This window comes from Astyanax mexicanus, chromosome 8 (assembly GCF_023375975.1).
Source record: "Astyanax mexicanus isolate ESR-SI-001 chromosome 8, AstMex3_surface, whole genome shotgun sequence".
In the NCBI taxonomy this organism is placed as follows: Eukaryota; Metazoa; Chordata; class Actinopteri; order Characiformes; family Acestrorhamphidae; genus Astyanax; species Astyanax mexicanus.
In genome coordinates this window covers 58,681,673-58,705,900 of record NC_064415.1, presented here as the reverse complement: position 1 = coordinate 58,705,900, position 24,228 = coordinate 58,681,673, and the positions used below count along the sequence as shown (strand labels likewise).

Here is a 24,228-nt window from a genome sequence, read left to right as displayed (position 1 = left end):
TCCTCCAGACCGGATTTTACTTCACTCTGTGGGCAGAACTTATTTAGTGAAGCTTCTGATTCTGAAGTAATAAAACATTACTTATTATGCTCTTCCTTCTGCCCCGCCCCTAAACCCATACATCACTCAGTGCCTCTCCCGAACTACCCCTCCTTTTTTTTTTTTTCAAATTTGAGTCACAGTTCGGGTTATCTTACTCCCTTCCCTAGGTGTATCTCAGTGCTCATCGCTATCTAAAACCTTGCCAACAGTTTATTTTCACACCTTTGGCCTTTTCCACCAAAAGAACTTTGGTTCTTGAACCAGTTTCATTCGGGCTTATAGAGGCACTAAACCCTAAATAATATTTATCTATTTATTTGTTTATTTTTATAAACTTTCCTAATCTTTAAAATAAAACACTTTTATTACGATTATTTCCGCCTCTGCTGCACCCCAACAGATTCAACTGTGCTATAGGCGAGGATGATGTTTCCTTGTACTTTGGTGTGCAGACACATCATCACAATATGCAAATCGGTCAATTATCACTAATACCGCCCCATTACTGACAGCATCCAACCATCTGCATCTCACTACCACTATAAGAGGAACACTGCTCAGCCCAATCAGCTCTCCCTTCGGCCCAACCCCTAAACCCACACATCACCCAGTGCCCCTCCCAAACTACTCATCCCATTTTTACCATTTTTCAATTTGAACCGTGGTGCTTTTCAGCGAACCAGCTCGCATTTCCACAAATTTTAGTGCAGCCATCTAATTGTCACATCAAATGTCGTCACGGTTCACGCTAAAGAACCTAGTATTTTCTTTGGTTCCTGCTGCGGACAAACGTTTCTGATTCTAAAATCTACTTTTGTTGGTGGAAACGGGTCGAACCAGTTCAAAATTAAGTTTGCAAACCAGAATGATGTTGGTAACAGACCTAAAAAAAAAGGATGTGAAGCACACAAAAGACCAGACAAAGAGGCTCGATATACACTGAGAGACTGGGAACACCTGGGACAGATAACAAGGGGGCGGGGTTACAAACGTCAATGCAAGGCTATGGCAGAGACGAGACAAAAACACAACAGGGCCATGTGCTTAAAGAGAACAGAGAGAGGAAACAAAACAGGCTGGGAAAACGACAGAAACAGGAAGAAAATAAAGACATTCGCTCAAAAACGAATATTTGAATCATCAGAGACGCCATTCTGCCCACCGTCTTCACTCTGTACAGCAGATATATGGACTGTAAAATGAGGTATAATTTAGGTGTAATATAACAGTTAAGGAATGACATTAAACGTTCCATTAAAGCGAATTCTCTCGCTGTCCTCCCGCAGCAGCAGCAGGTTTTATTGCCACGTGAAATCTTCTCTTCTCTCCTCTTTATTAAGAGGATCTCTATCTGAGCTCCATCCTTTATACTCATCATAACCCCTCACTCCAGGGCTCGACTGCAGCTCTGTGTGGGGAGGTTGATGAGCCACAGTTTATACTGCGCCTTAAAACAGCCGTAAGAATCCAATATGGAGGAACCGATGAGGCAGAGAGGAACCGGAGGAGCGGGAGATACAAACCATGAAAATGCATCTGTGGCCCAGTAAAAAACAGAGTAAAAACCAGGGAAATGACCAGAGCCCATCAGGCAGGAGACCCCCGACTCTGAAGCTTAGATTAAGAGTATAAATCAGGTAAAGAGCTGTATGATCTCAGTGTCAGAGACGCACCGGGAGCTCAGAATAAGCATTTTACCGTTTGGCTGCTGACTTTGATTTGTGGCTGTTGGCGATTCTGTTTTATTGCCGATTGATTTGCTCTTAAAATCGACGGACAAAATAGCTTCTGCTTTTCCGTCTCATCAAAAACCCAACATGTTCCATCTTCCTCTAAATGCTGAGGTTCTTATCCACAATCCTGTGATGCTCCGGGATGCTCGACACCAAAGCAAAGACATTAATCAATTTATCTCAGCAATATGAGTGTTTTTACTCTAAAAAAGCACCAGATCTGATTTAAACAGATGCAAATAAACATACATACAGTAAAACGTAACAAGGAATTCTCAGTTTTAACTATAAGTATGTCATATCCTGTGAGCCTGAAGCTGAAGAACAAAGCCAGCATGTGTATATCATTGATATGCTATGAAAAACACTTATTACTATTTTTATCGATTTTTAGTTTACTACATAATTTGAACAGACAAACTGTCTCTTACCCTGTGCCAAAACTTCTTGATGAACGGACCAATAGAAACTCTTCAAAATGACCTGAAATAAACGCTTTTTACATTGACTTTTTTTTTACTACTGCAAGTTTACAAGGTTTTTTCACTCTCCTGTGTTTTCTGTTACCAAGATAAACAAGCAAAACTCCAGAAATGTACCTGAACACACCTCATTTCCAGAACACCACGCCCATCAGTGTAGATATATTCAGAAGCTCACTGGAAGGAAACCCTGAAAGCAGTAGTTGGTTGCAGGTGATGCCTGAGGCCTGAGGATCTCTAAATACTGTACATTTTAATGAGGTAGTGATTACACAGGTGTGTAGAAAGACTCCAATCAGCTTCAGCTCCGCAGGGATTCCAGGACGATAGCAGTCACTCATCTATTCACAAAGCTGCTCTGAATCTGACAGCTCTGACACGCTAACCTTTCCGGCGAGCTAAATCCAGAAAATTACTGGATTTAAAAAGAACTCGCAAACTATTCCCACTGGGCTCTGAGCACGCTCCCTCTGTGTTTAAGTAGAACAGTAAAGAAGAGTCGGGGAAAGTGTCAGAAACGCTGAATTTGGGTGACGGAGATGAGTTAGAAGATGAAAATGCTGTAGTGTATAAGGTTTATAACCTGTTCAGCTGCAGACGCACCTCTTTTAAAGAGTCAGTCTTCATCAGAGAGCACTCTGGGACCTTTTATCCACCCTGCATCCTGAATTTTAACACTGTAATTCTGAAGCCTAAACATAAACACATTAGCTCAGGGTTTCCTATCCTATTTTTTCACTGTGAAACATGGTGGTGGCAGCATCATGCTGTGGGGATAAGCTTTCCTTTAGCAGGGACAGATTTAAGAAACTGGTCAAAGTTGATGATGGATGGAAGATGGATGGAGATAAATACAAAACAATTCTGGAAAAAGAAAAGAAAATCTGTTGGAGGCTGAAAACAACTTGAAACTGGGAAGGAGATTCACCTTCCGGCAAGACGATGACCCTAAACATACAGCCAGAGCTACAGTGGAATGATTTAGATCATTCATATGTTCCTGACAAAAATCCCATTGGTCTTCTATAGAGAGACATTAAAACTGTTTATTTGGGTCAGCAATGCGCTTCCATTTATTTACAGTAAACTTAAAGCACTAAGGAGCATTAGCATTAGTGACTAACTGCAAGTGGTTAGCGACTAATGCTGCCTGATAGAGCTGCACTGAAGAACGCAGAGTGTTCTGGTAAGCTAGGGCGCTTTTGGCTAGCGGTTTGTCCCACGTAGCTTGTTGTAACATGGTAAACACACAGATTTCAGTCTGATATAATCACCTCTGAACAATGAAAGAGCTAGCATTTAGCGCTGTGGTTAGCGAGTAATGCAGCAGGTTACAGACCATTAATACTTACCTCTGAATGATGAAAGAGCTAGTGCTTAGTGTTGCGGTTAGAGGCTAATGCTAATACTGCTCCAGCAGTGCTAGCCTGAGATAGCAGCAGACTACCGGCTCATAATACTCGACTCTGAACTGAGAAATAGCGGTTAGCAACTAATGCTAATTAGTTGCTCCAGTCTGGGTGCTGGAAAACTAAACTAAAACTCCTGTGTAACTCTGTACTCATACATAAAACGCACCAGATTAAAAGACAGACTGCCAATTTTTAAGATGCACTTAAAATGATTTTAAGTGCACCGTATAGTGCGAGAAATACGGTAATTTAATCCTCTCTCTCTCTTCTGATCTGAGTTTGGATAAAAGCACTTGTGGAAGTGTTTGTTTGGTAACTCCTACCTTCACCTACAGTATATTTACAGAGGCACATCGGTAAGTGCTGTTTCAGACCCTTTCAACCTGAGCGCACTGAACGCTGCACATTAGTCTGATTGTATAATATCCACCCACTGCTCTCTCGCCCTCTGCTCGCTGTGTTTTTACACTCCCACTGCATCCCACCAAAATCCCTTTCTTATTCAGGTGTTAAAAACCACACAGATCACACCTTTAAAAGCCCGCGAGACCTCTGCCTCTGCATATTAAATCTCTTCTGTTATTTAGTGTTTAGTTTTAACTCCGGCAAACTTCTGATAAATCAGCTTCCTGTTCCACTCTGAACTTTTTTTACAACATCAAAACCGAAAGAGTTTTCACCATATCGTATCAAAATTGGCGTCAGGAATCGAAATTTTCAATTATTAGATTCCTCTCGATTTGGACGTAGACTATTCTAAATCAGTTCACACATGAACAGCCAACATGTAGCTACGCGTTTTAACCTCCTAGTAGAGGTGGGCAATACAGCCCTAAAATAATATCATGATACTCTTGGCAATATGATATGGCACACATTAAAAAATACAAGAATTTTATCAAATTTACAGTAACAGAAGTCAAGATAATACTAATAATAACGCACTCCAAATATCTTCATATGTTCAGGATTAAAGTAAAATAAATGATACTGGACAGATATAATCTGTATCTAGTAGATACTACATATAATGTGAAATTATGAGAACAGTGTGAATTTTTTTTGATAAAAACAGTAAAAAAGTAGAACCCTGATGTGATAATAATGAGGGGTGGGTGGTGTAATGTAATGGCACCATATTTCAGGGCATAATATCATAGTTCACCATATATAAAAATGTTGGTTATATTATTGCATTCGATACAATATGTTTGTACGATTCCATGATCTAGCGAATGCATATCGATTAATCTCGCTTTTACATCATTTTGTCCCAAGTTTGTCTGTTTGAGTGTTTTTGCAGCTGTTTGCGCTGATTGTTGATACTGATTTATAGCAGGTTAGCACAAATGCTAATCCAGCAAGTTACCTCTAGAGCCATCCGCTACTTTCTTCCACGCTTCATTTTCCTCCAAACTTTCTGAGTTTCTCTCTTTCTCATTCGCTCCTTCTCTTTCTCAAGCTCTTTCTTGCTATGTCTCTTTCTCATGCTCTTAATCTCCCTCTATCTCTCACTTTCTCTTTTACTCTCTCTCTCTCGCTCTCTCTTTCACAATTTATTTACTTTGTTTCCTCCATTAAATCTCCCAGTTAAACCCTGTAACTCAGCACCCCGAGATAAACACAAAACATAATACTTTATTAATATGCTTTATTCTAATTTTGTTTTATTATTATTATTATTTTATAATAGTCTTAGAGTCTTAGAGTCTTAGTAATATCAGTATTAATAACCGTGATATATTATTATTATAGGGTCGTATCGCTCAGGTCTGTTTAGGTTTCACTGCTTTAAATCTAATCCTCGTTCTGTCTGGTTGAGCAGACGACAGTTAAGGTGTGCTAAATACTGTAATAACAATTAAAATGCAATAACACCCTCCATTTATCTTGTCCTCCTTGATCCGGGGAGCATCCAGCCAGAACCCGAACCATCTGGAAGCTCCCGCCCCCCGCTTCAGTTTATTGGTTTAGAGTGTGATGGATGTCGAGCTCCTCCAGACCTCTGTGAGACTGGATGCTTTAGAGTTTAAAACTTTATTTAACCCTCCCTCTCTTTTTATTTTATAATGATACGATTATATTATAATTATAATATAATAGAATGATTATAATGATATTAATTTGCTTTGTGACAGATTGTTTTTAAGACGTATTGGAGAGCTCAGGTTTCATCTCGTAATTTGAAGAAATTGTTTTTATCAGTATAATTTCTGATGATTATTTTGGTAGTCGACTAATCTGATGATTATTTTTTCGATTAGTCAATTAGTCATCGACAAAAAAAAGTACAAAAAAAAAAGATGCTTTCAGATCTCAAATAATGCAAAGAAAACAAGTTCATATTCATAAAGTTTTAAGAGTTCAGAAATAATCAATACTTGGTGGAATAACCCTGATGGTTTTTAATCACAGTTTAATTTATGCATCTTGGCATCTCCTCCACCAGTCTTACACACTGCTTTTGGATATATAAATATTAGAGTCAATTTAGGAAATACTTAAGCTTTTTTTTACTTAATGTACTAGAAATCATACTTTATTTTAACTGTAGTATTTGAGTTTGAGATGTCTGTGTGCTTTTGTCTCCTCTGGAGTTCGGGGTGGTTAGTTTAGAGAGTGTCGGATGCGGTAAAATTGATCTGTGTAAAGCACCGGAAAGGACAAAAGCTGTGTGTGTGTGTGTGTGTGACAGAATGGGGGCTGTAGACAGGGACCTGATGGAACAGTCAGTGTTCGGCCCCGATTACTCATTTTAGAGGTCAGGAGAGAGTGGACCCCGGTGACTTCCTCTCTTTATATAATTAATCTTTCAGCTGTACCACGGAGACCTGTCTCCAGTACCGCGTCTCACCATGGAGACCAGTGTCCAGTACCGCGTCTCATCGTGAAGCCCTGTCTCCAGTACCGGGTCTCACCATGGAGACCTGTCTCCAGTACCGCGTCTCATCGTAAAGCCCTGTCTCCAGTACCGCGTCTCACCATGGAGACCTGTGTCCAGTACCGCATCTCATCGTGAAGCCCTGTCTCCAGTACCGGGTCTCACCATGGAGACCTGTCTCCAGTACCGCGTCTCACCATGGAGACCTGTGTCCAGTACCGCGTCTCATCGTGAAGCCCTGTCTCCAGTACCGGGTCTCACCATGGAGACCTGTCTCCAGTACCGCTTCTCACCATGGAGACCTGTGTCCAGTACCGCGTCTCACCATGGAGACCTGTGTCCAGTACCGCGTCTCACCATGGAGACCTGTGTCCAGTACCGCGTCTCACCATGGAGACCTGTGTCCAGTACCGCGTCTCACCATGGAGACCTGTCTCCAGTACCGGGTCTCACCGCGGAGACCTGTCTCCAGTACCGCGTCTCACCATGGAGACCTGTGTCCAGTACCGCGTCTCACCATGGAGACCTGTCTCCAGTACCGGGTCTCACCGCGGAGACCTGTCTCCAGTACCGGCTCTCACCGCGGAGACCTGTCTCCAGTACCGGCTCTCACCGCGGAGACCTGTCTCCAGTACCGGCTCTCACCGCGGAGACCTGTCTCCAGTTCCGGGTCTCACCGCGGAGACCTGTCTCCAGTACCGGGTCTCACCATGGAGACCTGTCTCCAGTACCGCGTCTCACCGTGGAGACCTGTCTCCAGTTCCGGGTCTCACCGCGGAGACCTGTCTCCAGTACCGTATCTCACAGTGGAGACCTGTCTCTAGTACAGCGTCTCACCGAAGAGGCCTGTCTCCAGTACCGGGTCTCACCGCAGGAGCGTCCCGGTTCCGTATCTACTGTAACTGTAGATTAACCCTTATTTATAAACGCTAATAAAAGGACAGAAAGGTACATTTCTGCCCAACACCTGGAACAATCCTACAAACCAATCCGTGTGAAGTATAGGGAGACTCCACCCACATAGGTGAGCTCAGTAACTAAACTGTAGTGTAAAACCAAAACTAACTGGACTAAATGTTCAGAATACAGTGTAACACATAAAAATAAATGACTATGAAATTGGTATCATTAAAATCTGTATCAACTCTCACCGAGTCGTCTGTGGAGTTTTCCAGTCTTTTGTGCTGATACAGGGAGGCTCTGATGCCCCAGTAGCCTTAAATTCTCCATATATGTCTTTTCGAACCTGAGGAGTCCATCGAGAGACAGTTATATTATGTAATTAATAATAAAAGACTGAAATATTTGTGCTCTGGCACAGCTGAAATGGGAAAATGTGCATCTTGGTGGTCCACCAGAATAAACCATGTTGCTTTAGAGATTCTGCAAAGAAGAGCAGAGTATTGTGAAACTAAAATAAAAAACTAAATCTGTCCAAATCCTCTTCCTCCTCCTCGATAAGTTGAATTAAACTCTCTCGGCTGAACATGAGGATCCTCAGGCTCTGCTGCTCTTCTTGCCAGAAGGGAACGAACTTTCTGAAACAGAATCCAGGCGAGAACTGCGTTCAGCCCAACAAACAGGAGATGAGGAGAAGCTGAGGGAGCAGATGATGAAACTGTAGCCTGAAGCTCTGCTGGAGTGTATTTAAGAGCTACGCTACGCCATCGAGAAGATATGATAAAAAAAGTTAAAGTACAATAGTGATCAATAGTGGCAGATTGCTGAATTTGGGTATTGAACCCACAACCTTGTCATTGATTGTTCCAGTGCTCTTAACTGTTGATCCACCACTTTTCCTTTATGATATTTGCCGTCATGTTTGCGGTTTCTTACCTTGTGGAGCTCAGGCAAGGTTGGCAAAGCTGGGTTTTGAACCCACAACATTCTCATTGGTGCTCCAGGGCTCCTAACTGTTGATCCACCACTGCCCCTTTATGGTACGTGTCTGCCATCCTGTTGGCAGTATCCTTCCAATTGGAGCTCAGGCAAGGTTGACAAACCTGGGTATTGAACCCACAACCTTTTTATTGATTGTTCCAAGGCTCTTAACTGCTGATCCACCACTTTTCCTTCATGATACTTGCCATCCTAAATGCAGTATCCTTTGCTTGTGGAGCTCAGGCAAGGTTGGCAAAGCTGGGTATTGAACCCACAACCTTATCATTGATTGTTCCAGTGCTCTTAACTGCTGATCCACCACTTTTCCTTTATGATATCTGCCGTACTGTTTGCAGTATAATTCTTCTTGGAGCTCAGGCAAGGTTGGCAAAGCTGGGTATTGAACCCACAACCTTGTCATTGGTGCTCCAGGGCTCCTAACTGCTAATCCACCACTGCCCCTTCATGATTTCGACATCCGGTTTGCAGTTTCTTTCCTCGTGGAGCTCAGATAATGTCAGTAAACTATTTCTCAAGTACTTGCTCTTGATCTTTGGCAGTTTGCATGAAAGCCAGTCATGAGTTCAGCTGTGAAATCCTGCCACAGCAGGAACAGACACATTTTCTGCAGAAGCTGTTAGCGTGAAGAACTTCTGGCGTCGGGAGCTGCAGCTGCTGGACCATCGAACACGAGTTTGGCCAGTGCAAAGCTTTAGCCGTAGCCGTAGCATCCAAGTATTGCGAGTGCTAGGCAGAAAAACAGCTTGAGGGTGGTGGAGTTTTTCTGTTTTCTGTGTTTGATGCCACTGCCATATTCTACACCCTTCACCACCATTACCGAATTACCGAGTGGCTCCAACACCATGATTTCTCCCAGCCTCCGGCCATCCATCTCTCAGCAACAATGCAGTTTCAGTATCATTGAAAAGTTAGTTTATTTCAGTAATTCAGTTGTGTGAAATGTGAAACTCATATATTATATAGATGTACTACACACAGTACAGTGATCTACTTTAAGCGTCCTTTATTTCTTATTGTTATTGTTATTGTTGATTATTGATTATGAAATGAATGAAAACCCAAAAATCATTGGTACTTTTGTTTGGCAGTGTGGGCAGTATGCCAAGTCTTGCTGGAAAATGAAATCCACATCTCCATAAAAGTTGTTTTCAGCAGAGGAAAACATGAAGTGCTGCAATATTTTGACTTTGTACTTGATAATAAAACACAGTGGATCAACACCAGCAGATGACAGACATGTCTCTCCAAACAAACCATCACTGAGTTAATTTTACATTTTATTTGAAGGAAATTAATGTAGAAGAGTCTTCAGGAGGAAGAGTGGAGAGACACACAGTCCAAACTGCTCGAGGTCTAGTGTAAAGTTTCTGCTGGTGCACAACTTTAAAAAAGCTGAAAACGCCAGAATATGGATTTATAGAATTTATAGATTGCAATGAGGTTGATTAAAATTAAAAATTAAAAATATTAAACTTGTGACTGCCTACTTCTTTTGCTTCATTTAAATCATTTAATTTAAAGCGAGCCCAGAGATCCAGAGATCCGTCACGGTGAAGTACGCTGAATAAAAGTGATACTAAACGTGTTCTCGTAGCGTAACAACTGCAATCACTCCATCCCTACCAAACACTCCAGCCTCTGCCTCAATCCCAGCTAAACAAACACCACCCGCCTCACCTGCACCCGCCTCCCGCACCTCCACCACCCTCACCACCACCTCCACCGCTTTATTAAGAGACGGAGAGGCCTGTCAGTTAGGAGCAGCCGCCCGCCGTGTGCTTAAAGTGGAGGAATCAATCAAACGCAGCACCACTGAAGAGCCTTAGCCCAGAAAAACCAAGAGAACAGAAGCTCCAGTTAAACACATCTCACAGCGCCCGCGGACAACTCCTGCAGAATCACTACAAATAAATAACAATAAGAATAAACCACTTACTCTAAAACCTCTGGAATATAATCAAGAGGAAGATGGATGATCACAAACCATCAAACCACCAAACTGAACTGCTTGAATTCATTTTTGCACCAGGAGTAAAGCAGCATAAAGTTATCCAAAAGCAGTGTGTAAGACTGGTGGAGGAAGAGAATATGATGCCAAGATGTATAAAAAAATAACTGTGATTAAAACAAGCTTTATACTCTTTTAAATACAAATCTGTTCCTATTTTTCTTTAGTGTGTATGAGCTATATTTTAAAGGTCTTAAAGGAAACCTAACGTATTGTGTGTTACAGTATAGTACAGTACAGTGGATTATAGAGGAGCTGCTCTGATTGGTTCTCCTCTGGTCAGATAAGTGGAGGAGAAGCTGGTGCTGATGATCCTCTTACTGAATCACACTCTCAGATTGTTTTTTTCTGAGGGATGCAGTAGTGCAGTAATGCAGTAATGCAGTAGTGCAGTAATGTGCCGTGGTGTGGTGATCTTCGTTTCTGGCTGATCTGGCAGTTCCTCTGGCGTGCTCACAGTGCCCCCTGCAGGCCGGAGCTGGAGGAGGGGGTTTATCAGACTCTTCACCTCCGTTACGCTGGATAATTGGCGAGCAGGGACGTCTGCAAATCCCCCAGAAACAATCCAGCAGGATTCCTCCTCTCTGAGAGGAGTGTAAAAACCTCGCATTTCTCCCTCGTTCTTATACAAATCAGCAGGATAATCTAATGCTTGTTGTTTCCCGGATCCCCCAGTTTAATCTAAACCTTCAGCAGAAAAAAATCTGTCACACCAAACTGACACAATCTGGAGAGTCTGTAGCACTCACTCTCACTCTCTCACTCTCTCGTTACTCTCTCTCTCTCTCTCTCTCTTTATATATATATATATATATATAGAGAGAGAGAGAGAGAGAAATAGATAGAGAGAAATGTATATATCTATCCATCTCTCTCTCTCTCTCTCTCTCTCTATATATATATATATATATATATATATATATATATATATATATATGTACCACTTTAAAATTAGACTACCTTTATAAAGGGTTTATAAATGGGTTACAATTAGTTTATTAATGGTTACTAATTAGCATTAATAATCAGTTATAACACATACATAGAAAGGGCAACAGTATAGATGGCTATGGGTTCACTATTTGGTAAACAACAGGTCATTGTTGCCCTTTCTCAGTATGTGTTATAACTGATTATTAATGATCATTTTTAAGGCATTTACAATCTAATAAGTAACCATTAATAAACTAATTGTAAACCATTTATAAACGCTTATAAAGGTTATTATAAAGTGGTACCAATATATGTTTCTCTCTGTTTATATTTTCATAAACATAAATTAAAAATAATGACTATAGTAGCAACAGTAATAACAATAGTAATAACGACATCAATATAATTTCTCTCTTTCTTTCTCTCTCTCTCTCTGTCTTTTACTTGCTCGCCTCACTTTTCTATTTCCATGTCTAATTAAAACACAGGCTTTTTGTGTATCGCAAAATGTGTGGAATATGGAGCTACACTAGCGTTTATTTCTTCTATTTAAACTCTCATTTAATTTAGGAACTCAGAACTTTACAATATATTCTTATTGGAAAAGCTATCTCTGTATCTCTCTCTCTCTCTCTCTCTCTCTCTCTCTCTCTCTCTCTCTTTGACTCTCTTGCCCCACTTTTCTGTTTCTGTGTCTGTGGTTCGGTAATTAAAACACAGTCTTGGCTAATATCAGTAATACGCCCTTAATCTACATCAGAAATCTAATTTAATGAAACTTCTTTTGGCTTTCTGAATCCCCGTGACCTTCTGATCACTAACCCGTCTAAAATCCCTCCTTATTTACTACATCTCTAAATCCTTTCTTTACTCTTCTTTAAGCTTCTCTCTCTCCTCTCAGCATCCGGCAATTAGAGTTTAAATCAGAGCCGACGGTGTGGCGTAACGCCGCGCTCTCCTCCATCATTAATCACACCCGCGCCAGACTCTATAAACCACTACACAGACCAGCAGATCATCACCTAACCATCACAGAACATCACGGAATATCACAGAACATCAAAAAATATCACCTGACTTGTTATATTATATGAAATTCTGTGATGTTCTGTGATTGTTATGTGATGATCTGCTGGTCTGTGTAGTGGTTTATAGAGTCTGGCGCGGGTGTGATTAATGATGGAGGAGAGCGTGGCGTTACGCCACACCGTCATTAATGTTACACTCATCATTAACTTTACAGTTATCATTAACGTTAAAATCGTCATTAACGTTACAGTCGTCATTAACGTTGCAGTCATCATTAACGTTAAAGTTGTCATTAACATTACAGTCATCATTAATGTTACAATCGTCATTAACGATACAGTCGTCATTTAGGTTACAGTCATCATTAATGTTACACTCATCATTAACTTTACAGTTATCATTAACGTTAAAATCGTCATTAATGTTACAGTCGTCATTAACGTTGCAGTCATCATTAATGTTACAGTCATCATTAATGTTACAGTCATCATTAATGTTACAATCGTCATTAACGATACAGTCATCATAAACATTACAGTCATCATTAATGTTACATTCATCATTAACGATACAGTCATTATTAACGTTAGAATCGTTAATGTTGTGGTCATCATTACTGTTACAATCGTCATTAACGATACAGTCATCATTAATGATGAAGTCATCATTAACTTTACAGTCATCATTAACTTTTACAGTCATCATTAACGTTACAGTCATCATTAATGTTAGAACAGTTAATGTTATGATCACTATTAAGGTTACAGTCCTTAACGTTACAGTGGTCATTAACGTTACGGTAGTCATTAACGTTACGGTAGTCATTAACGTTACAGTGGTCATTAACGTTACAGTCGTCATTAACGTTATGGTAGTCATTAACGTTGAAGTGGTCATTAACGTTACGCGCATCATTAGTGTTACGGTGGTCATTAACGTTACAATAATCATTAACGTTCTTTAGTTTGTAATCTCTCTCTGTGTCTCTGTGTTGTCTCTGCAGGTAACTCCCCGTCGGACGAGTCTGAGGAGCGGGAGAAGGAGCCGCGGACGCTCACCTACCCCGCCTACATCGCCAGCCTGCTGGACTCGGGGGCCAAGCGCATGGCGGCGGGGGTGCGTATGGACTGCAGCAGTCAGGGGCAGTGCCCGCTCTCCTGCCACCTCTGCCACATGAGCCCTGGGCCCCCGCGGCCGGCCGAGCCTGTGCTGCTGCAGGTCACTAAAGCTGCTCCGCTGTACGAACTCGTCAACAACAACGAGACCTACCAGGTCAGAGAGCTGCATTACACAAACAGCAGCACACACGCAGAGATATATTACAATATATGACCTGTTTATATAACTATATATATTTTTTCTAGGTTCGTATAGAACTTTTAAAGCAGGGAAAGAAAGAAAAAAAATGTGAGATGAACCATATCACATTCTGCTGAAATCAGCTACTTAGGCTACGTTCACACAGCAGATTAAATTGGCCAAAATCTGATCTTTTTCATAATATATCGTATCAGCGGCCAGAGTCAGAGAGAGAGCAGTATCTTATGCTTTTTCTCCATCAGCAGCAGGAGTCTGTCAGATGCACTAAACTGCAGTGTGAAACCAAAACTAACAGGACTTTATTTAGGACATCACTTCAGATGCTCTACTGTAGATAAAATAACACCAAAATGATCAAAAAAAGGTAAATGATAGAACTAAAATAAATAATAAAGCATCAAAAATAAAAGGACAAAATGAAAAGGTAAAAGGTCAAAAGTAAAACCAATAATATACCAAATAAAAAGGATGAAATTAATAAAATAAATGAAAAGACTAAAAAACAAAAAATTAGATTATTTAAAATGCAAAATAAATACAATAAATAAAAATACTACAAGGTAAAACCCAAAAATTTATAGATAAATAGAAGGTCAAAAAAATAAATAAAAAGGCTAAAAGGTAAAATCAGAAAATTAGATAGAAAAACAAAAAAAAAAATTAAAAAGTACAAAAAAAATAAAAAGACGAAATAAAACCAATAAAAAGGCTAAAAGGTAAAAACAGAAAATTAGATAAATAAAAAGACTAAAATAAACTTTGAAAAGTATAAAAAAATAAAAAGACGAAATAAAATAAATAAAAAGGTAAAAAGCCTAAAGTTAAACCAATATGACAAATGAAAAAAGGATGAAATTAATAAAATAAATAAAATAGTTAAAAGGTAAAAACAGAAAATTAAATAAATAAAAAAAAAAATTAATAAATAAAAATAATAAAAATAAAATGACAAAAAAAAATCAATAAAAAGTCAAAAGGCCAAAAGTAAAACCAGTAATAAAACAAATAAAAACACAAAATAAATGAAATAAATAAAAAGGTAAAAGAAAAAAAACCTCAAATGACCTGTGAACTCAGGAAGCTGGGTGTTTTGTAAATGAAGGTGACGGCGCTCTCAGGTATTGTAGTGTTGCTGTGGTATATCTGCAGGCTCTGCAGGAGGCGATGATGAGCGTGCTGTGGTGTTCGGGGAGAGGAGATGTAATCGATGACTGGTGTCGCTGTGACTCCAGTGCCTTCGGTGCCGACGGCCTGCCCACGTGCGCCCCGCTCCCCCAGCCCACGTGAGACCCGCGTCCCCAGATACTTAATGTGGACGAGTTTTCCCGAGTTAATGTTCTGTGAATGTCCTGTAATGTCCTGTAACGTGTCTAATGTTGTTTTAATACAAACATTAAATTAATTTATTCTCCTATAAAAGATGATCAGCAGAAGCTGCTGTTAGAGCTGCAGTGTTTCACTGTGTGTTTCTGCTCTGATTTAATTTAGATTTTATATTTTTGTTGATTAAATAGCGTTTAGATTTTAGTGTATTATGGTTAAAACCTGGATGATCTGTGTTTTTATGGTCTGATCTCAGGCTGAAGTTGTCGCACTTGTACGAGCCGAGCAGCTCACTAGTGATCGTGGAGTGGAATCACGCCGAGCCGCCGATCGGAGTGCGCATCGTCGATTATCTCATCAGTCAGGAGAAAGTGACGGAGAGGACCGATCACACCAAAGTAGAAACAGGTAAATCATTTTATATATATATATATATTTATAAATAATGCATATCATTCTTCTTTCTTTTCTTTATTTTTTTTTTTAAGAGATTTTGTCTCTTAGAACATCTTCATACATTTTTTAGAAAACAATCGATTATAACAAAAAAACAACATAAAAAAGGGAAAAAAGGGGGCATGTCACATGTCTGTTAGAGAATTTTACAATAGTATAATAGTATTAGAGCTGAGCGTGGAAAAAACAAATATATAAACAAACATTTCTTACATAAGTTACCTGTTTTGACCATAATTTAACAAATCTTTTCATTTATGTATTTTTTTTTTCCATAAAATATACCAGCTCTGTTTAAAATGAGATGCAAATATTAACAGAATTTAGCTAAAATTCCTATTCCACCTTAAATCGTCCGACAGACAGCAGAGGCTGCGTAATTTAAGGTGGAAAAATAATATAAAAATAAATAAATAAAACAAAGGCTAATTTCAGCAGATGAATTAAGGAATATATATATATATATATATATATATATATATATATGTGTGTGTGTGTGTGTGTGTGGGGGAATAGGGTGGTCATAATGTTCTGGAAGTGCTGTCTTGTATTTATTTGCTCTGACCACTAGATTGTGCTCAATACCAGCGAAACACTGTAGAGTTTAATATCTGCAGCCGAACGCCGGAGTTCAGATCTGATTTATGATGCTGTTTATTATTAATATATTCTCATATTTAAGATTTATTAGGAAATGTTTTTTAAGGAGCACTTTAAATAAGTAAAAAACCCTTATAAAGAGTTTATAAACGGTTTATAAAGGAGATTATGGTAACACTTTTTTTATGAATGTCGTCTCTATTACACTATATTACAACAGCATTCATAACATATTATAATGCATGCAAATGGCATTATAAACATGACTATACACATTTATTAAAAATACATAAATCATTATAAGTTGTGTTTATATCTATCATTATTTATTAATATAGTCTCACGATGAAAGTCTGTCTCTTTACTTGGAGCGCACAAAGACCTGCTATAACACATTATAACAGTGAGTATAACTAATATTTTAATATATTCATGACAAGAATAATTAATGAGCGATTCAAAAATATATAACAGCGTTTTTTTGAAGGTGAGTTTTTTGTATTGATGTATAACAAGTTATTAACACAGAAATTCATAATGCATAATAAACATGGCTATGATGGGTTATATATATATTTTTTTATAAATGCGTATATGTATCTGGCATTTGTGAGCGTCTCCTATAAAATATTTGTTCTTTTTAGCTGAATAAATCTGCATTTAACTATCAAAACACCATAAAAACTGGTGTATAGTTGTAAGAGGCGTCTCTCTCTCTCTGGTCTGGGAGTGAATTCTGCACTGAGCTCAGAGATATCTCACTCTGAACTCATCAGGATGGACGTGTCTCAGGTCTGAGATCAGTTTTTCAGGGTCTGAGAGGTGGAGGGGACGCAGTGATGGTGGATCTCAGCAGGGTTTATCACAGTCGGCTGAACACGTCTCAGCTGGAAGCTCCAGCCAATCAATGAGGAAACAGCCAGGAGCAAAATAACCAGAGGAAACATCAGACCCCGTCCAGCCGGAGACCCCCGCCCCCCAGCAGAGCCGGTCCGGATCAGGGTGAAGACCTGCTGGGGCTGAAACAAGCCCTGGTGACCCGGTCAGGGGGTCTTCTCTTAATGAATTCACCTCAGTAGGGCTATTATAAACATACATTTACCTCAGCAGTGCTATTTTAGTCATGCATTTTATCTCAGTAGTACTACTATAATCATAACTTTACTTCAGCAGTGCTGTTCTAATAATTACGTTTAGCACAGTAGCGTAACTCAAGTGACAAATGTACCCTGGACTGTTCTTTTGTATTGTAATCATACATTTACCTCAGCAGTGCTCCTCAAGTCTATGATCAAGTCGTGATTATTTAACTTTAGCAGAGATTTACAGCGTTTTTCCCCCTTTTTAACCTTTTTATCCGAACATCTGATCCCTGTTTTTAAGCTCCAGCAGGAGACGTTCTGCAGAACTCAGAACTCAGAGCTCAGTAAAGTGAGAGACCACCTCAGAGCGTGTGAAGGGCAGGAACAGGAGGTGTGGTACTGATTTCGGGTTCGGCTCAGTGTGTTAAATAACCTTCAGATGAGGGACGGAGACGTTAAATCCCAGGCTTTTCTTCTCAATACCAACACCCTGTTCCTGCCTGCAGCCTGAACCCGGAGCCAGACGCCGCCCAGCTTCTGTAGAGACCAGCTCAGCGGGAAAGAACCACTAAAATACCAAAACAACCCTGATTAGAGGTGAACAGTGTGAAGATATGGTATCGTATCATGATATGATACTTTTTTTGTTTATTTTGGCCATTTAAGCTCTTCAGGTAAACTAAAATGGTACAAACTGGTTGATAGCTGTGGTAACTATTTAGCGTTATCTGGCTAATATATACCAGATTAAACTGCGTCTTATCAGCAGTTTAGCTCAAATAAATGTAGTATATTTGATATCTGAGTTGGATCGAGACCGGATCACGTTCTCACCACAAGAGAACCAGAGCTTCAGAGTAGGGGTGTGCCATATCGTATCGTACGCGATAATATCGGCTAAAAAATGTAATATCGTGTACGATATTATACCCTGAAATATGGTGGCATATCACCCACCCACCCCTAATTATCAGGGTTCTACTTTTTGTTTTACTGTTTTTTCAAAAATAAAAATTCACACTGTTCTCATTTCCCATTATATTATATTTCTACTAGATACAGATTATATCTGTCCAGTATCATTTATTTTACTTTAATCCTGGATATATGGAGATATTTTGGAGTGCATTATTATTATTATTATTATTATTATTATTATTATTATTATTATTATTATTATTATCATAACGTTACAAATTAATGTTACTGATTTATTTCTTGTATTTTTTAAAATCTCAGTTAAGGGTGTGCCATATCATACCATATGCAATAAGAACATTTAATATTAATTTTGTTGCAGTAGAGTATTCTTGAAATAATTCAGTTTTTCGTTATATCGCCAAGAATATCGTTATCGCGAAAATACCATGAAATATTGTGATATTATTTTAGAGCCATATCGCCCACCCCTACTCCAGAGTTCAATTGGGACCAAAAGCAGGTCTTGATCCGGTTCTTTTAAACTGAATCCGAGTGTGATTACTGTTTTCACACCTGATCAATCAAACCGCATTAAAGAGTACAAACCAACCAGAGTCCGATTTAACCAAAACCAAACAGTGCTGGTATAAAAAAAACGCCCTCAGATACAGTGATGTTAGACCTTCAGAACATGGCCGTGGTCTCTTTTGAACCTGTGAGGCCTTGGCTTTTCTGTATCTGGCTCTCGCGCTGCTCTCGCGCCGCGTTCGCCTTTTGTCTATCTGTCTTGCCGACTTTAGAGGCATGTTTATTGCTTCCCCCTCCCCGCTCTGGATCGACGGCTCCAAGTTGGAGCTCAGACATGTCGGGGCTGTGAAGACCAAAAGAACATCATGTTAAACAGCCCGAATGTGGGATTGTGAAACATGATGAATGAAAGCGCAGCGGTCCGGCTGTGCGTGAGTCTGTATTCTTTAATTGCAGAACGATTCTGTGATTCTTTTATTCCCTCTAATTCCCCTCCGCAGACGTTTATACGCCGCTCTGTTTATTCTCAACAGCGTCTTCATGGCGTTTACTGGAAGCTGCTGAGGAGAGTCCGTCAGCGAGACGTTGGAGAACTGATTATAGAAGCTTATCCTGTTTCTGTTCGCTCATGAGAACCATATGAGGGATTCTCCGGGGGATTCTCGCGCTGTGTTCACGAGGCCGCCCGGCTCTTACGAGTTCTCCGCAGTCAGGAAACGCAGCGCGACCCCGGCCTGCTGCATCCGAGCGTCTCTAAACCGCTCTTCAGCTCGTTACGGCGTGTTCATCTTGTTGTTTGTGTTTCTGAGGGATTTTCCTGACAGGCGGCGGCTAATAGGAGCACATGTCAATTCAAATGTAGAGCATTTGGAAAAGATTTGGATTGGGCTTTAAGAGTCTCAACACAGAATCACAGTGGAAATGTTCTTCTTTCTGCTTAGAAGCTGCTGCAGCGCTAACGAAGAACAAATTAATTAATATCTCACACAAGGAGAGCAGACGCCAGTGTCTCTCACAGTAACAGTGTGCAATACCGAACCGTTCACAATATATTGCTATCTTACACCCCACCAACAGTAGATTTTCACTCCTATTTTCCTCCTGCCTGGTTTAAACAGCAGCAGAGCTTCTGAATATATCTACACTGATGGGCGTGGTGTTCTGGAAATGAGGTGTGTTCAGGTACATTTCTGGAGTTTTATCTTGTTTATCTTGGTAACAGAAAACACAGGAGCTCCACTGACTGAATACAACCTAGACAGACGCCAACAGTCAGACGTTCATCGCTATCTCGGTAACACAGGCGCCGTGCCGAGCCGAGCGTACACCCCCACTTATTACACACACATGAACACACAGCAGCACAAACCCAACTTTTACATCAACAATAAACAGAATAGTAAATAAAATAACATTGCTGTTCCCGTAAATGAGCTGCTGGAGCTCCTTCACAGCGTCAACCAGCAGCTCAGTTTCCTCTGCTGAGAAGAGTTTGTTGAACACGTCCAGGTAGCTGCACCGTTACAATAGCAATCCACCAAAGACAGAGCTCACCTTGTTCTACTCTTAAAGAGAATGACGAGCTGCTTTTTATATTTACTCAGGTTACCAGGGCGCTGCTACTATGATCGGGAGATCGCTGGTTCGAATCCCAGTCATGTAGCTTGCCATGAGCTGTCGGAGCTCTGAGAGAGCAAAAAGTCTGGCTTCACATGAGTCGGAGGAGGCGTCTGGTGTTGTGGCATCACTAGTGATAGAGGAGGATAATCAGCTAGCTCAGTTGGAGCTAAATGGGTGGCACAATTGGCTGAGGTAAATCGGGTTGAAGTTATAAGTAATAAATTGAAGTCTACAAGCATCTGAAGAAGTCTGAGAATATTAATGCATTTTATTGCATATATTTTCAGTAAGTACTGCTAGTATATTTACATGCATGCATGTACGTGTGTTTTAAATGCAATAAAGTGTCCTTATTCACCAGGGATTATTGCAAAAGTACCCTGATATATACTGTGATAGTGATTTTATGGTCATATCAACTCCGCCTGTCTCACAGCCAGTGCTTGCGCTCTAATCCGGCTCTTAATCAGATTCAGGCCCATAACGTGATATCACAGCACGCTCTCGCGCTTGTTGACTGCAGATGTGAAAGCCGTGAGAATGGGAAGTCTGCGTTTAGTCTCGCAGCCAAGCCTGAAGAACGCTGTGAAAACAAACAGCTCCCCCCGCCGGCCCCACGCCGAGCCTGTGATCCCCCGCGAACGCCGGGATTACCCAGAGGTCACTGGGGTGCGACACCCGACCTGTAAACAGATTAGCCGCGCCCCGCCGCCTCTCGCTCGGGGCTAACGTCGCGGGACCCGGCGGGAGCCGACAGAGAACCGGGCTTCTGAAAACCGTGAGCGGAGTGTGTGTGTGTGTGTGTACGGGGGGAGGGGCGGGGTCACCCGAGCGTCTGGAAGACACGGCTTCACTGCTGAGGAATGTCTCTGCTGAGCTGCTGCTGACCGGATGGATGAGCTCAGTGTCTGCTCTCCGGGTCAGGTGTTCCAGCCAGAGCAGGTGCAGCACGGCAGCAGCGGCGCTTTGTTATACACCTGTGTGTGTGTGTGTGTGTGTGTGTGTGTGTGTGTGTGGTAGTCATGCACAACAAGCATGTGTTTGTAGACTCAAAGCAAATGTCCAGACGTATAAAAAATAAAAAACAGAACAGGCACACATCTACCATGCCTACAAACATGGGCATAACCCATCAACCCAGATCATCATACAGCAAAACCATTAATAATTATACAGCAAACCTTGATAATCATACAGCAGTCTTAACAAATCATTCAGCAGGCCTACTGAATCATATAGAAGTCCCCACTAACTACACAGCTGTCATAGCTCATCATACAGCAGTCCTTGATAATCATACAGCAGTTGTATTTCATCAAACATCAGTCCTCACTATAGTCATATAGCAGTTCTAACTAATCATCCAGTAGTCCTAGCTCATCATACAGCAGTTCTAGCTCATCATACAGCAGTTCTAGCTCATCATACAGCAGTTCTAACTAATCATACAGCAGTTCTAGCTCATCATACAGCAGTTCTAGCTCATCATACAGCAGTTCTAGCTCATCACACAGCCATCCTTAATAATCATACAGCTGTCCTTGATAATCATACAGCTGTCCTTAATAATCATACAGCAGACCTTGATAATCATACAGCAGTCTTAGCTCATCATACAGCCGTCCTTAATAATCATACAGCAGTTCTTAATAATCTAATAGCAGTCCTAGCTCTCTTCACTAATCATACACTAAATAATTTCTGATTGGTTCTGAGAGTCTGAATCAGTGTTTCTGATTTGTTCTGAGAGTCTAGGTTCTGAGATTCTGAATCTGTGTTTCTGATTGGTTCTGAGAGTGTTTCTGGGGAGAGAATGGTTAATGTTAATGTTTTTTTTTTCAGTTTATGAGTATGGTTATATTGGCGATGACTCACATTGTCCATTGAGTATATATTGTTTGGTTTTGGGTGGTGTTGACTGGTTTCGGGTGGTGCTGTTGGGTGGATTTGTGTGATTTTGGATAGATTTTGTGGTGTTTGCTGGTGTTTGGGTGGTGTTGGTTGGTGTTGGGTGGTCGGAGCAGGAAATATAAGGGTGATAACCTCTTTTGATAGTTGGTTAACGGGTGTAGAGTGCTGTATCGAGTGAATATAAATATTGGCTGTGTTTTGAGTAAAGTTTGTACAGTCTAGTGAGTTTGTGAATTTTATTTTCTACAGTTTGTGTGTGGTGTGGTGTAGCTACGTAACTCTGTAACTCTGTAAGGAGTTAATGTGAGTTTGTGAGCGCGTGGTGGGTGGAGCTCTGCGTTAACGTCTGCGTTTCCGTGCGGTGAGATTATTTGTCCGTCTGGAGACACGTGAGGTGAATAAGTCCTGCGTTTCCTGCGCCTCTCGTTCACCTTCAGATCTTTTGAGGATGTAAACGTTATCACCTGCGTTTCTGAGAGGAGTGTGAAGTTCTCTCAGACGTTCAGGAAACACCATTTATCACAGTCTGATCAGGTTTAATCAGAGCTGATATAAAACTGATGGCTCAACGGCGCTGTGACGTAGATCACGATTGTAGCATCCGTACGAAAAGCTCTTCGCGTGAAAAAGTGAGAGCGGATCAGCGTGTTCTCTTCACTCTCGCTCAAATAAGATCCACTTAGAGCTGACACCTCCCCCCCCCCCCCCCCCCCCCGGCTATAATTAGCGTTTTATATCCTCTTTTCCCCTGAAAAAGACTCTCTTTCCATGTGGGAGATCAAATCTGTTAATCATTTTTTGTGAAGGAGCGCCAAAATCTGATACACTACAAACTGTTGTTATTCATTTCTTGCCTTTTGTTCATCAAAGTAGACAAAGAGGGCCAGATGTTATTCGCTGCTGCCAAGCCTGCTGGTACCACAGAGCTGCTGCTTTAATGGAACTGGTAAAATTCCCAGCGTTTTGGACGGGGAGGTGCTCCTGTGATGTGTTTGGAATTTTGGAGTTCAGGATGAAATGTGTACCTGTTTAAGAAGAAGAAGAAGAAGAACAAAAGAACTAAAGCCTTTACTGGTGTCTGCAGAGGCAACGATTCTCCTCCTGTAAGAATAGAATAGCTTTATTTGTTAGTATATGAACAAAATGAAGGTGCAATCCTCTCTGTTTTCACAAACAATTAAAAAAATGTGATTTAACTAAAATAAACTACAAAGAATCCAAAAAATAGAATTTACAAACATTTGGAAAATAGCATATAAAAGATTTTTATATAAAGAAGAAACAGCAAAAACAAACAAGATGCAAAATAGCATTAGATTGCCCACTGCCCTATAAAAAAATATATATATGAAATATATATCAAAATATTATATGAAATTTAGATTTTTTTTATTTCAGATTGCGCACTGCTCTATTTAGTTTTGAGGAGTTTTGAGGTGTTTTAAAGAGTTTAGAGGAGTTTTGAGAAGTTTTGAGGAGTTTTGAGAGTTTTGAGATGTTTTGAGGAGTTTTAAAGAGTTTTGAGAGTTTTGAGGAGTTTTGAGAGTTTTGAGGAGTTTTGAGGAGTTTTGAGAAGTTTTGAGGAGTTTTAAAGAGTTTTGAGGAGTTTTGAGGAGTTTTGAGAATTTTGAAGAGTTTTGAGGAGTTTTGAGAAGTTTTGAGGAGTTTTGAGGAGTTTTGAGGAGTTTTGAGAGTTTTGAGGAGTTTTGAGGAGTTTTGAGGAGTTTTGAGGAGTTTTAAAGAGTTTTGAGAGTTTTGAGGAGTTTTGAGGAGTTTTGAGGAGTTTTGAGGAGTTTTGAGAAGTTTTGAGGAATTTTGAGGAGTTTTGAGGAGTTTTGAGAGTTTTGAGGAGTTTTGAAAGTTTTGAGGAGTTTTGAGAGTTTTAAAGAGTTTTGAGAGTTTTGAGGAGTTTTAAAGAGTTTTGAGAGTTTTGAGGAGTTTTGAGGAGTTTTGAGGAGTTTTGAGGAGTTTTGAGAGTTTTGAGGAGTTTTGAGAGTTTTGAGAAGTTTTGAGGAGTTTTGAGGAGTTTTAAAGAGTTTTGAGAA

General features: G+C 40.3%; 1 protein-coding gene across 5 annotated transcripts in view; it reads left to right on the top strand.

The window, feature by feature from the left end:
* astn1 (astrotactin 1) overlaps positions 1-24,228 on the top strand; it is a 249,095-nt gene that overhangs the window by 205,312 nt on the left and 19,555 nt on the right. For all 5 annotated transcript variants that reach the window (XM_022677737.2, XM_022677738.2, XM_022677736.2 and 2 more), the window contains 3 exons: positions 13,426-13,694; positions 14,892-15,025; positions 15,322-15,473. In XM_022677737.2, the coding sequence (XP_022533458.2) occupies positions 13,426-13,694; positions 14,892-15,025; positions 15,322-15,473 (555 nt within the window). The remainder of the gene's footprint in view (positions 1-13,425; positions 13,695-14,891; positions 15,026-15,321; positions 15,474-24,228) is intronic.